Raw genomic sequence first — 15,200 nt, forward strand, 5'->3', positions numbered from 1 at the left:
TGGGAGGGGGCGGCAGCTTTGTGCTTTACAGTGTCTGCCTCCTAGGAAGGCTGGAAGGTTGGGACGTTCTTGCTGTCCCAGAGTGGAGTCGAAGGTCTGGGAGTGTTTCGAGGAGAAGGGGAGGACAGACGGGAGGCGTGTTCCCCTGGAGTTTTCTTTTTCTTGCGAGTCTTCGCGCGCGCGCGCGCGCGTACAGTCATCCCTTTAGTCTGGAGATTGCGGACAGGAGGTGGAGAGGCTCCGTCCCACTCGGTGGCCGGAGGCTGGAGGCTCGGGAAGACCTCCCGGGAGAAGCCGTGCCCAGGAAGCTTTCCGAAGCGGAGGCAGCTGTGCCTCCCGGGCTGCCGCGGCGTGGGAGCCGGGGACAGCCACCACCCACCCTCGCCGGCTCCGCTTCCTCTCGCCCCGGCGCGGCGCGCGGACCGGGCAGCTGTAAGAGCCCGCCGAGCTCCACGGTCGGTGCAACTCTTTCCTCCGGGACCCAAGCGGGGGTCAGGGTGGGGGTGGGGGCGCCACCTGGGAGGACTGGCGAGCCGGGAGCGTTTTCGCCCGGCGCCCTGCAGCTTGGCGACCCTCCACACAGGGGCTGGCACCCACCTGCCCAAGGGCGCGTGGCGGGACGGGTGCCTCTGTGGGAAAGAGCGCGCTCCGGAAACGTGCGGGGGTTGGGGGACTGATCGAAAGCCCCCAGCCTCCCCAGGCGGGATTCGGATTTTTAGAGGGAAGCCAACAGTTTTCCTTGGTCTCCCTTTTCCCCCAAGCATGTAAGAACTTTGTGGAACATCACGCCCTCGTCGCTAGCTCCAGACCCTACTTGTGAAGTTCGCCTCGCAGGCTTTTCTTACTCGCCTGCTTCTCCTCCTTGCACACCCGGGGTATGCCAAGGGTAGCCAAGGGCACTTGGTGTGAGGGACTGATGTGTTTTGGAAAACCCCCAGCGCAGCTAATTTGGAAACCTGCCTGTAGAGTTCTCGGCGTTTTGTTCTGTGCTCTCCTTTAAAGGGCACTTGTTGCCTTTCACGTGCAGAAAACAAGGGCTGTTTCTAGATAATCAGCCTCTGTTTACACCATCCTAATGGAGTTCCCGGATAGAGTTGGCGGCAGAGGGGGTGGGGTGGGAGGCATATTAAAGTCAGGCGTTGTCAGTAAGGAGAGTTGTTAATGTCTTACCCAGCAAGCAGAACCCACAGAAGACTAATAAAAAGTTCCTAGTTTATTTGTTTGGGTTATTTTTTTTCCTCTTCTCTGGTAGATGTTCGTGGCCTCCTGCCCCTTCTGTTAACTAATTGAGAAACATGTTGGCAACCATTTCAGTAAATTACTTGCTCTAAATTTATGCCATTTTGGTAAGGTTGGAATTTCCAAATTACTAATTACAGGTGAACTTTAATCCCGAGACTCCAAGATGTTAAGTGCTTGCAGTGTAAACCTAAGGATTCAGTCTTCTTCCTTAATAATAGCCTTGGAACTCCATCAAATTCTTAGCCCCTAAATATGAAGAACGCTGGATCTATAAACTATGTTTTTCAGGGTAGACCCTGAGATGCTTCACTAGAGCTAGGTCTGCTTATGCCGGAGGGTTCCAAGCACAGCATGACTTAGATCTATACAAATGTGCAACAGATTCATTCTTGGAGGAACATGCATTTGAGAGGCTTTTTGGTTGGTTGGTTTTGCATTTTTCACCCAATGATAATATGGTACCCACATATCTTTGTCACGTATCCCTTTGCAGCTTACTACCTGTCGAGAGCTGATGGAGATGTCATCAGAAATGATATAGTAGTGTCATTATGAGAGGAACAAGAAAAGTGGCTTTAATGGTAGCTACCTCACACTTTGATAAGAAACTACAGCCTTGGCCTCCATACCTCCTGCCTAATCAGCTGACCAAGCAATCCAGCATGCTAATGTTCAGTCACTAGTGGTACCTTTCCCGACTGGCATAATACCCATGATAGCCAGGTCAGTTCACTAAATACCCTCCTAGTGGACTCTACTGGGCAAAGAGCCACTCTATTTCCAGGAAAGGCCTTCTCTTTCTTATTTTTAAGGAAACATTACTGAAGGGTCCATTCCAACTGGGAAAGTAGGAGGCTATAGTCATTAAGTAGCACAACATATTGAAGGATTTCTTTTCTCCCATATCTATGATCGAAAGAGGAGAATGACAAGATGCTTTGTTCTTAGAGTCTTTGTCTCTGTAGAATGCAAGTAGTGGCACATTGTAGATCAACAATATTCGGTCAGGTAGTCGCTACAAACTGTAAGAAGCAGGAAAAAACTGCAAACTACTTCTAATTAAGCAAAGCAAACTGAGGCATTATACCTGTCCTACCACTTTTTGCCCTTAAAGACTTCTTCAAGACTCACTTTCCTCATGATTAAAATGGGAATATTGCCCCTGCCTACCAGACTTGTAAAGCTCAAGTCAGATAACAGATGCATACATAATAAATTATTAATATGCATACAGTGTTATTGTTTCAGGTTCCTGGAAAAAACCTCAGGGGAAGGCAAAAGTATATAGTATTTGCACCTTGTACTTACTTTAGATCTTCTGCAAAACTTGAATAAATCTTATTTCATCGACATATTGTCTAAGCTTAAGCTCTATTGATTTCCCAGCATAACTTCAAAATTCCTAAAAATGGTTAATACCCAACCATAAATAGATCAAGAAAAAGGACACAATTTTTAAAAATGACATTATGACCTGGGCATATAAATCATAGACACATGCCACTGCATTAATGAGGTTATGGTCTTCATTTAAAGAATCATTAAAAAGTCACAGAGAAGAAAATTTCCAAAATATTTAAATGGGAGGAGCTATTTTTTATTTACCTTTGATTACTGTTTTACCACCAACTCCCTCATTTCCCTCTACATCTTTTCTTTTAAAAAAACCATTTATTTATTTGCTTATTTATTTATTTATTTTGAGAGACAGTGAATTATGGGGGTTGGGGGGGATACAGAGAGAGGGAGTGAGAGAATCCCAAGCAGGCTCCATGCTATCAGTACAGAGCCCAAGGTGAGGCTCCAACTCCCAAACCCACGAGATCATGTCCTGAGCTGAAATCAAGAGTCAGACAACTTAGCCAAATGAGCCATCCAAGTGCCCCTCCAATATCTTTTAAGGATTAAAGTAGAAACCTAGACTTTCTGAGCAAGAAGGACAACTTGCTATCAGCAAGTCCCTTAAACAAACAAACAAAATAAATGATCTTTGAAAACATGTAATCACCCTCCCGAATCTGTTATTTAATAGAAACTCTGGGAGACTCCATTGAAACATTGTAGGTGCTAAGAAGGCATGAAAATGAGAGATAGATAATGTTGTCTCGTGGATAAGAGCTCAGGCTCAGAGTTCCATGAACCCACCTTAGAATCAACATTGCCATTACCGCCTGTGGACTTGAAGACTCCTTGCCTTTACTGAGCCTCTGGTCCCCTGTGTTTATAATCAAACTGTCTATCAACTTCACAGGAGCATGGCGTGCATTAGACGGCACCATGCATGGGAAGTGCTCAGCACAGTTGGCGTAATAAATGTAACTACATAGGATGTTTCAAAGAAAGCATGAGACAGACAGCCCTTGGAAAGCCAAATTCTGTGCCTTGCTTGGAAAGACATTATTCCCAGTTTCACTCATTGGCAAGTATGGGGATAATAATTTCTGAAGAATGGAAAAGAGAGAGAAAAAAATTCCTGCCAGAGAGGTGGATTGTACACATTAATCATCAGGATTTTCAATAAAATAAATATTTTGTCTGTAAAAATTATATAATTTTAATCAAAAACTAAGATTGATAAATGTATTGATGGTGTTAGCCAGAGTTCTGATTTTAAAAGAGCATTTTGTGACATTTTAAATAACTACCTGTGCTACATTTTATTCCCATGTTCATTATTTACCATGTGCAAAACAGTACACTTTTTGGAATATAGAATCGTTAGTTATAGAAGTTGCTAATTTTATGCCTTTATACTATGTAAATTTTATTTGGCAAATAATGCCTTTTTTCTTCCATTAATAAATAAAATTTTGTATGTCAACTCTTGAAGAGTTTTGTAATTCAGGTTCTTATCAGCCAATGTAATGGAGAGAAAAAAGTAACTTTTGATCTACTAAAGGAAAAACTGATATATTCTCATCCATATTATAATCTAGATATAACTATAGCTATGGCTGGAGATGAGAGAGAGAAAGAGAAGGAAGCAGAGGAGCTTAGAGAGACAGAGACAGAGATAAAGAGAATTTGCCATAATGGAGCTTTGATCTTCTTTTTCTTTCCCTGACATGGGGTAACCTGACACGGACAGATCTTATCTAATTACCAAATATATACTACTTTTTATTTGAAGCAGTGAATAACCATTGTCCGCTGGATTTTGTAACCAATTATTTTTCCTTCTTTCTTTTCCAGGTGAAAAAAGAAGTGAGGGTATAAAGGCAACATACTAAGAGACATTTCCTCAACTTTGCATCACGATGGAAACCTTTGGCCTCAAGGTATCCTTCTGGGTAGCGCTGGTTGGATCTGTGATCAGTGATAATCCTGAGAGCTACAGCACAAACCTAAGTACTCCGGTGGATGATTTCACCACTTTTCATGGGACAGAACTCAGCTTCCTCGTCACCACTCATCAACCCACGAATTTGGCCCTACCTAGCAATGGCTCAATGCACAGCTATTGCCCACAGCAGACTAAGATTACTTCAGCTTTCAAATACATTAACACTGTGATATCTTGTACTATTTTCATCGTGGGAATGGTAGGGAATGCAACTCTGCTCAGGATCATTTACCAGAACAAGTGCATGAGGAATGGCCCCAACGCACTGATAGCCAGCCTTGCTCTTGGAGACCTTATCTATGTGGTCATTGATCTCCCTATCAATGTGTTTAAGGTAGGAAGTAACCACAACTATATTTGCAGGTTTGAACCTATGTTCTGATTCCACAGGAAGAGAGTTGCTGCAGCCATTTGGAATTTTAGTCTGTGTTTTTACTGAGAGTGATTTCTGCAGCCTTCAACTTTGGTGGCCTTTAACATTTTTATTATTTGTTAAATGTTACATTTATTTGCTAACTTAATTGTTACCAAAATTGTGTTTCTGGGAAGACTATTCAAAGTCATGATCTTTTTTTTTTTTTTTTTAATGTTTATTTTTGAGAGAGAGACAGAGACAGAGTGCGAGTAAGGGAGGGGCAGAGAGAGTGAGACACAATCCGAAGCAAGCTTCAGGCTCTGAGCTGTCAGCACAGAGCCCAACGCGGGACTCGAACCCACAAACTGTGAGATCATGACCTGAACTGAAGTCGGAGGCTAACCGACTGAGCCACCCAGGTGCCCCCAAAGTCATGGTCTCTAAGGAAGCAAATTCTCATGCCAACCCTGAGCTTGCTGAGTGGATGGGCAATTTGGGAAGAAACTAGATTTTCTGAGATTCGGTATTCAGGGTGAGATCTATGGAGTCCAAAAGATACTTAAAATAAGTATCTCTTCAGTTTCCATAACCTTTTTAATGTGATGCCGTTCAGTGGCCAGATAGCCACAGTATATCCTGAAATGAAAGTACCTATTTTATTTTGACTATCTGGATTGATGATAGAAGCCGAAGGGCATGCTGGCTTCTCTCAGTTATCTTGTGATTCAGAGATAATTCCATGTGATCGCAGCCCAGTGCTGACCTCGCTGAACAGTGTCACTAAAGCCATTTAAAATAGGTTCCAGTTTACTGTTGCCGCCTTCCTTTCTTCTTTGGTTTACGGAGTTTTCATTTGTGGAGTGCCCACTGTGTGCCTGTTCCTGAGCTAGGCAATAAGGATCTCTGGACAAATGTGACAAAAGTGATGCCTCAATGGGAGGGGACGATAACTCACCCACTGTCATTGGGATCATCTTGCTTTAGGGACTGGTTAGTACCAAAACAAAGGAAAGCCCAAAGGAATTAGATGTTTCGTATTTGGTCTAGTGGTTATGAGGGGAAAATTACTGCAAGGATTCAAGTGAACTAAAACTCAAGTAAAATTATGTGGTCTATGCCAGATGTTATGGAATGTCTTTATTCTGAGCCCAGGAAAAGTCTTTCCTCAGCCTTTATTTTTTTCATCTATGTATTATCCATAAAAACAAAGCTATTCCGAGCAATAATATTCTGAAATATGACTTTAAATGGCAAGTTTTGTTTGAAGATGTGATAAATTTTAACTTAAAGTCTCTTGGTTTCCAATAAATACACTTAAACTGTGGCAAAATTATGCTCACCTACCAGCAAAAGTGGTGGTACAATGAAGTAAAGATGAAAACAATTACAACCTCAAATGTTACAAATAAAAAGCATTTCAAAATTACTCCAGTACACTGTTGGCAAAATTGGAGAAATTAGACAACAAATGGTAAAAAAAAATTATATGCCGTCTCTTTTCATAGAATGGCATGAAAACATATGTTTTCTATTTGAACTTAAAATGGGATTTTAAAACTGAACTATGATGCAAAACTGAAAATGTGTAATTAACTTAAAATGTTTAGCACACGCTATAGAACTTAAATTTTTTAAGGTTATTCTCTTTATGAAATAATATGTGTAAACACTTGACTTTCTTATGACATCTTTCTTTAATAATAGATTTTAAATATTTTTATGACTCAAATTTTACTTCAGTAATTACATTATGGAGTATTAAACATTGGTTATTCATACTTATACACTAGTTAACCTAACCCTCAAGGCTCAGGAGAATGATTAACTGTCTCTGAATTAATTATTCCCATTTGACCATTTGCAAAGAAAATTTGGGGGAAACCATTATTTGCAACTGCTAGGAAGGAGACTCACTTATCTCTTTGAGGTGCTACCTGCCAGTCACTAGACTAAACATTATTTCTAGTCCAGAGCAACATGTGAAGCCAGGCCATCTGGACTATTTCCAGTTGGCGAAAATTCAAATAAAACTTGGTTTTACATTCATATAACAGCGGATAATAATTTACACGTCCTCATCTGACCATATGGTGCTTCCCTGTTGGTAATCTAATATTTTATATACCTTATTGTAGTTCTACACTGTGTGGAATGTAGTTCTACACAACGTGTGTTTGACAGGCTTTTACATCCCAGGAGTACATTTGTGTAACTTCTGTTTTTCTAAAACTCACGTGATGAGTCATTTGTCCAACATGAATCTTAGAAAGTAAACCTTTTGGATTAAAAAAAATACATACATGGTTTAGTTACTTCAGTCTTCTTCCAGAAGAAAAGACGAAAACATTTGAGTAAGCTAAAAAGCCTCACAGTATTTAGGGGTTATTTCTGCTTCCTCTGTCAGTCCCCTTCTCTGAGTTAGGAGACCGTAAGATGTTGTAGTTGCTCTGATTTCTGCCCAGGAGAGTCCAGTGATGTGACCTCTGGGCCCTCATGCTTTGGTCCGCAGCTGCCTACTGCTGTAAGAGTCTGATGCTTTAGAGTCTCACGTAGCAGACCTGTGGATTCCTCTGACCATGACAAGCTGCCCTGAACCATAAGGCAAAGTCACAGCTGTCCATCTCCCTTTACCATTATGTTTAGCACTGAGTGGCTCGCGATGGTCTGTGAGCATGGAAGAGGGGGTCACTCCACACCTGATTTCCAATCGTTTCTTCATTAGTCACCCTATTTTCAGGGTTTCTTTCCTCCAGCCTACACTGGTCTTCTCTTGTACTTACTGTCATTTTAATAAAAATCACCCAGGAGTTCCCATGTTTAGTAGTCAAGGTCCTCTCCACTCTGACCATACTTTACCTACTTCTTACCAGCTGCCAACATGCAGGCACAGTTCTTGTCAAAATGCCATCACTACTGCTAAGTAAATAACATTCTCAGAAGGGTGCCTGGGTGGCTCAGTCTGTGAAGTGTCCAACTGTTGCTTTTGGCTCAGGTCATGATCTCATGATTCTTGAGATTGAGCCCTACATTGGGCTCCAGGCTGACAGCGGGGAGCCTGCTTGGGATTCTGTCTCTCCCTTTCTGTCCTTTTCCTGCTCACACTTTCTCTCTCAAAAGAAATCAACATTAAAAAAATAATAATAACATTTTCAGAGAGGCTGGGTGTAGTCACTGAATGACTACTTCTGAGACATTTACAGATCCTAAATTGAAAAATAAGTCCAAAGTTACATGTGTTGCATAGAGAAGAAATAAGCCAAAATGTGGAGAGAGACTCCTCTGGCCCTAGCTTGTACTCGCATACACACAGACGCACTACCTGGTGATAAAATCAGACAATCTGAGACAGTAAAATACAAAGCAGAACCAAAGGAACCAAAGGAAGCACATAAATTCCAGTTACCTTCTTGGTTTTCAAGCATACAGGGGCCTTGAAAACGACAATGTTAGAGAGATGTTACTAAGTTTATCAAAGGATTACTCTAATTCTTAATTATGCAAAAAGCATAATATCACTAATTACAAAAGAAGGCTGACAAAAACAGGAGAGAGAAAGGGAAAGGAGTTACAGACCCTTTCAAATTCTATGCCTGTAACCTAATCTGATGATGGATTTGATGTGTCAAGAAATTAACATTATCTGATATTTTGGATTTTCAGGAAATGCACAAATTTAGCCAGTACGTTGATCTGTGTATAAATTGTATACATTCATTACAATGGCAAAGCAATTAAAACTTTGTGTCCATGTTTAGGGACTACAAATAACCCCCAACTATTAAATGCGAGTATAGGTTAGAAGTACAGAATCTAATAATTGTACTCTTTAATGATTCATGAGATTATATTAATGACATGGAGTGCCGTCTATAGGGAGATGGGTTATAATTTTGAATAGAGTGTAACCTCTAAAAGTGATGTTTATACATGGGTAGCCAGCCAAAGCTTGGCATCATGTGCTTTCAGGATAACAGCTCACCCATACGTGCACACAGATATGCCCATAAAACACTGTACCTCAGCCCCGTTAGGAGGAACAGGAATGGGGGGAAATATGTGTATGAGAGAAGTAGATTGGAAAGGATTAAAATGGTGACTGAGGGAGGAGGGAAGAAGTGGAGTCCAATGACTTGGTATAGAAATTTCTCACACGCAGAGCTGGGCGTCGAAACCAGCGATGTCATAGATGATACTATAGGTGAATAATGTCTCCTTTCAGCATGTAGGGCAAAGCAGGTTTGTGAGAGGTGAACCAGCCAGTGGCAGAATCCAGTAACTGATTGTTGGTTACTAATTTGGTCCCTTCTAAGCGTCCACCTCTTATTAAGGACAACAATGAAAAATAAACAGATATAAGTCTGTTTGAAATTATCAGAAATATTTTGCAATGGAAAGTCAAGACTCAATATGTTGCTCTGGCAGAGGATCTGAGCAATGTGGAAACCAGAGATGTTCGCTTGGAGCCAGTTATCTCCGCATTCACACAGCCTTTGACATCTTGTGCAACTGGAATCCATCCTGTTGTTGGGGTAGCCATACCGAAGTTGTCTCTTGACACATCAAATCATCAAGGCAACTCTGCCTAAAAAATAAATTGCCACAGCTTATAGATTGTGTGTCTCAAACATAGTTGTCATTCAATAAGTGCTTATTAGTATAATTTGATTCGTTCAGAGCCTTTACTGTTAAAATTGACTTCTAATCATATTTCTCTGAAATCTTCAAGTGATTTGAAGATTGATGGTGATGATGATTGTGATGTCAGTTTATCAAAGGGAACCTTCATTTATGGATGAGACACAGGAAATTTTCTGTGGTCTGCGCATGTTTTTCCCCCAAGTTGATCAAATTACCCACAAGATTATTGCATATGTGATAATGGTGATGTCTCCTTTTTACTCATCATCAAGCAAATAAAAACAGATCCTTCTTATGTACTCCAATAGTAGTGCTATAATCATAAAATTAGGGATAAGAACTGTATTCCCTGAATTTTGAGAAAGAAAAGTGTGTCCCTTGACCAAGAGCTCTGCCCCTTGTTAGTGCATCGCAGCTAAATCTTTCCTTTGGGGTAGCTTTGCCTCTGCCTTCCTTCCTGGGCCTCTCTCTGTACACTTTCTTCTACCTCCCTTTCCTTGAGCTAACGTGACCTGTTGAAAAATACCAAGATGGTCTCTCTACCTGGAAGATTTCCCCCTCATGCCTCCTCTGGTTTATTCTGCTTTATTCTTCAGATCTCAGCTTAAACATCTCCTTGTCAGGCAAGTATCTATGACCTAAACTAGGTTAGTGTCTTTCTCGTGTGCTCCCACGACACCCTCTATTAACCCTGAAATAACATTTAACACGTACTCTATTGTAATTGCCAATTCGCTTGCCTGTCTGCCCCACTAGACTTCAAGTTCCTTGAGGCAGGCTGCCATCATTCTCATTTAGCATTGTATCTCTTGTATCTACCATTGTATCCAGCTTAAAAAAATATTTGATGAATGAATACAAGAAAATGTACTGGCATTTGCTTCTATAAGAATGTTTTTCCTCCCCTGCAATCCAAGATCTAAAAACTGACTTCCTTTCTGAATTTATTGAAATTCTACCTTTTTCCTGCAAACGAGCAATGTCTTAAGGTCCGTAAATCTGAGAGAAATGTGTGGAAAGCAGAGCAGCACATAACGGGATCATTTTCCCCCATGCCTGTGTGCAGACACTGTTGTTTGCCTTCCTCTCTCTGGCACGTACAATCAATCGAGGAGTCTTTTTTCAGGATTTCTGTGCAGTATGCATTCTTTGAGCGTACTTGGAATTGTGGTTTTGATTGGACTATTAAACCTACACGTGATTTGGAATATCAAGTGAACATTCATATCATTAAGGATTTTGTTTGGTCTTTAGAGAACAGGAAGTAAGTTGCATTTGAATTTTTGGCTTTGCTAAGCCACATGCGCATTGCAAAACTTCATTACGCTAACGAGCTGATTTTAGAGTATCTGTACACATAAAATGACAGAGTGATAAATTTATTAACCAATTTGCTGTTTGTTATAAGGAAGTTGCTGTCTGGAAAGGCTTCAGAACCCTCTCCAACTCTACCTCCCGATTTGACTTTTCGTTTCCTGTGTCTGGGAACCTCATTGCCTTCTCTCATGCTCATGTTAAGTAATTATTCTCGTATGAGGTTACTCTGCTAACCCTCAGCATTTGGCTCACAGCAGTTATTCCTACTTCAGGGAGTGGGGGGATGGAAATCATCCATAACTGCAAGATTGTTCCCGTGGTAGAGGAGGGAGAGATGTTTCAGTCCCGTTCCCATTAGGAAGGTGTTGAGATGTAAAAAGCATCATGGCTGATGATATTCTTCCATCAAGCCGTTCAGCTCGTAGAAGAGGCTGCTGTGTTCTAAATTTAATGTAAAATAGTGAGGGCTGCAGAGGGATGTAAATGTTGCATGGCTTCAAGCACTCGCAGTACAAGCAGATGTTCGGGCTATTTCATTCTGAAATATTTCTATGGTGTCTTCATCTTATGAGTTGCTAGGATATGAATGTTATTTCTTTATTATCAAAGAAGTGTATGCAGTTGGTATAAAGAGTGTGCAAAATAAAATGAAAGAAGATGGGGAATCAACTTCTCTGTATCTGACGTTGATTCTAAGACTAGAGTGATTAAGTATGGACTGTTCTAAGAAATTCTGTCAGAATAAATTTGATATACTGCCAGAAATCTACAACTGCTTTCTGGAGCTACCATATTCTCCTGGGAGTTCAAATAACTGCTTTCTATAGCTATGCTTTTATTTTTAACTACGTCTAGTTTTTCTTGGAAAAACTTTCCTACATGATAAAGTTGATAGTTGAAATTAAATTCAGTAACAGGACTAAATGTAAGTATCACTCCATATTAAATTTTGGTAGCCTTATTTTTAAATTTGAACGTCAAAAATTTTACAAAACCACGTGCTCTGAAATGTATACTTAAATTTGGAAGGTTTGAAGTCCCCAGTGTTCCTGGACCCAGGAAGCAAAGATCTAAGTGTGCCCTCAGGAAGATTTAATACTGTTTTTGGATGTGCAAATTTAGAGGTTACTTTTAGAATTTAAACCTCTCTGTGAGGTTTGTTGACATTGTTTGCCATCTCAACTTTTAAAACAACTTACTTAGAAAAAAGCATCAGTAAATCAGAGAACTCTAGATGCTGGCGAGGATGTGGAGAAACGGGCACCCTCCTACACTGTTGGTGGGAATGTAAACTGGTACAGCCCCTCTGGAAAACAGTGTGGAGGTTCCTCAGGAAACTAACAATAGAACTCCCCTATGACCCAGCAATAGCACTGCTAGGAATTTACCCAAGGGATACAGAAATGCTGAGGCATAGGAGCACATGTACCCCAATGTTCATAGCAGCACTCTCCACAATAGCTAAAACATGGAAAGAGCCTAAGTGTCCATCAACAGATGAATGGATCAAGAAGATGTGGTTTATCTATACCATGGAATACTACATGGCAATGAGAAACAATGAAATCTGGCCATGTGTAGCTACATGGATGGACCTTGAGGGTGTTATGCTGAGCGAAATAAGTCAGGCAGAGAAGGACAAATATCATATGTGTGCACGTATAGGAGGACTAGGAGGAACTTAACAGAGGACCAATCGGGAGAAGAAGGGGGGAAATGGTGGGGGAAAGGGAGAGAGGCAAACCATGAGAGACTCTTGAATGCTGACAAAAACTGAGGACTGATGGATGTGGGGGGGAGGGGGGGATGGGCATGGAGGAGGGCACTTGTGGGGATGAGCACTGGGTGTTATGTGGAAACTAATTTGACAATAAACTATTTGTAAAAAGAAAAAAAAAAGACAGTCAGGGGAAAAGTTCAGTGGGTGCTACAAAACTCTAAAACAAACTCTGGAACAAAAGTGATGGTAGCAATTTGGGGGCACTCAGTTTATACTCCCTCCATCTACTGAAATGGTCAATCTGCAATCATTTCTAGACTTTTGATGATTAAACATTTTAATTGCCTAAAAAAAAAAAAAAAAAAAAGAAAAGGCACAAGTCATGATGCTAGTTCGTGGCTGATCAACATAACTCATCCTTGCCTCCTGTCCTGAGCAGTTGTGTGATGTTGTCATACATGGTTAAACAGCTGCTATCTATTCCTGGAATCTTTATTTCAGTGCTGGATAAACTGACCTGGAATATTTTGTAATTAGTTTATGTACATACGTGTAAAAAAGACGTGAGATCTTCATCAGTAAATGTCCCACTGTGCTTTCTTAATGAGTGAGGTCACTTATAACAATATCTCTGGGACTAAAATAAAGTAATAAAGTGAACTCTTCGGGTAGGTAAAAAAAAAAAAAAAAAAGAAAAAAGCATCAGTAATGGAAGCTGGTCAAACTTCTTCCCATAAGGTGAATCCTAAACATACGAACCCTATTTTATACTAGAAGGTAATAGGGATGGCAGTGGATTGGCCTTTTGGTTACTCAGTGACATCAGATCTTTACTCTCTAAATGTTCTTCCTTTATCCATTCAATAGACAGTTACTGAGCTCCTAGTATATACTAGTCATTGGGGGAATAGCAGTAAAGAAAAACAGACAATCATCCTTGCCCTTATGGAGCATACATTCAAGTAGAAGAAGAAGACAATAAGCAAGTTAATAAATAAATATCTATCATATGAGATAAGGAGAAAAGTAAACTGGGAAAGAGGAATAGAAAGAAGGGAGAGAAGATATTAATTTTAGAGTGGGCAGCTAAAGAATTGTATGCCTCAATACAGGGTAACAGTTGAATAAAAACTTAAAACTTTTCCTTGCCACTATCTAAGCTAAGAGCATTCCAACAGAGGAAATGGCAAATGCAAAGGCCCTCAGGCAGGAATTTGCCTGGAGGGTTAAAGGATGAGCAAAGAAGCCATGGTGGTGAATGGAAGGGAGAGAGTAGTAACATGATGTCACAGAGATAGGGAGTAGGCTAGGTGATAGGGGAAACCGACAGCATAGGGCCTAATAATAAGGTAACCAAATATTTAATCATTTAAACCATGATACCCTGAGAGTGAAAGGAGACACTGTTGTCAATAATTGCATCTGGACAATAAGCATAAACACAGATTGTCCTAAAAGTATCAAGAAACATGGTCACCCTACCTGTACCTTTTATAAAGCTCTTAACCTTTTCCTCTGAGTGAGATAGAAAGCTTTCAGAAGGTTAAGAGCAGATGAGTGACGTGATTTGGTTTATATCTTAACAAGAAATTTGCTGTACTGTGTTGAGAAGCACTTCCTGAATCAATGAAGGAAAAATATGCAATCTTAAAATATGTTATGTATACCAGTATGTACAGTGAGAATAGTATTCCCTGAAGCTTAACTAGTGTTTGCCCTGTGCCAGGCTAACTCATTTGATCCGCACAACAAACTCACGATGCACTACTTTCACCTAGAAATGAAGAAACGGAGATACAGTGTTTAAGGAATTTCCTGAGGGTTACACAGCTAGCAAGTGGCAGTGCCAGGATTTGAATCCAGTCTGATCTAGGAGACCATGTTGTAGGACAAGGAACCATACTGCTTCCCCTCTGTATGCCTCATGAAGCAAATTTTACAGTCATCCAGATGCCATCCCTGGTACAGAAATGTATTTTCAAAGACCGTGTTCAAAGATAAAGTCAGACCCTTTTCTCTCTCTGTTAAATCCAATAGCTTCTTTAGTTGCTTATTTAAGACAGAAGTAACACATCATAAAGAAAAATGTGTATGATACAGAGACTTCTCTCCAGAATAGAATTTATGTTGTAAATCTTGCAGATTGCGTTGGCACATCTGGTAAGCAGATTTTTGTATTCTATACTCATTGTCATGTTGGTGAGGTCAACCAACAGAAAGGAGCCAGAAAATAAAATAATAAAACAAAGGTTGAGCTCTAGATGAACTGATTTCTAGACCTCTGCTTGTCTGCTCAGAGGGACACATTTTGCAAAATAGGTGTTTCACCCAGTTATTGCTGGGAAGACCAGGACATGAGACAAAAATGAGTGTCTATGACTAGCCCATAGTTTTATCTGGAGTGGAAACATGAGATTTTAGTGATAAAACTAAATGTTGCATTTCTAGACCTTCATTCCTGGGTTTACCAGATGCACAGGAATTCAAAGGGGAATGTGAAACACATCATCACATGGATGATGTTTGGGAATATGTCTCAACTGATATTTAAAAAGAAGCCAGAACTCTTCAGTTTGAAAAAATAA

General features: G+C 40.5%; 1 protein-coding gene across 1 annotated transcript in view; it reads left to right on the top strand.

Moving 5' to 3' along the window:
- The first annotated feature begins 203 nt into the window (after nucleotides 1–203).
- Nucleotides 204–15,200, top strand: part of EDNRA (endothelin receptor type A) — a 59,470-nt gene continuing 44,473 nt past the window's right edge. The window contains exons 1-2 of the mRNA XM_039253771.1: nucleotides 204–455; nucleotides 4,435–4,919. Coding sequence (XP_039109702.1) covers nucleotides 4,500–4,919 — 420 coding nt within the window. The 5' untranslated portion in view covers nucleotides 204–455; nucleotides 4,435–4,499. The remainder of the gene's footprint in view (nucleotides 456–4,434; nucleotides 4,920–15,200) is intronic.

This window comes from Hyaena hyaena, unplaced genomic scaffold (genome assembly GCF_003009895.1).
Source record: "Hyaena hyaena isolate Hyena2069 unplaced genomic scaffold, ASM300989v1 scaffold_464, whole genome shotgun sequence".
Taxonomy (NCBI): domain Eukaryota; kingdom Metazoa; phylum Chordata; class Mammalia; order Carnivora; family Hyaenidae; genus Hyaena; species Hyaena hyaena.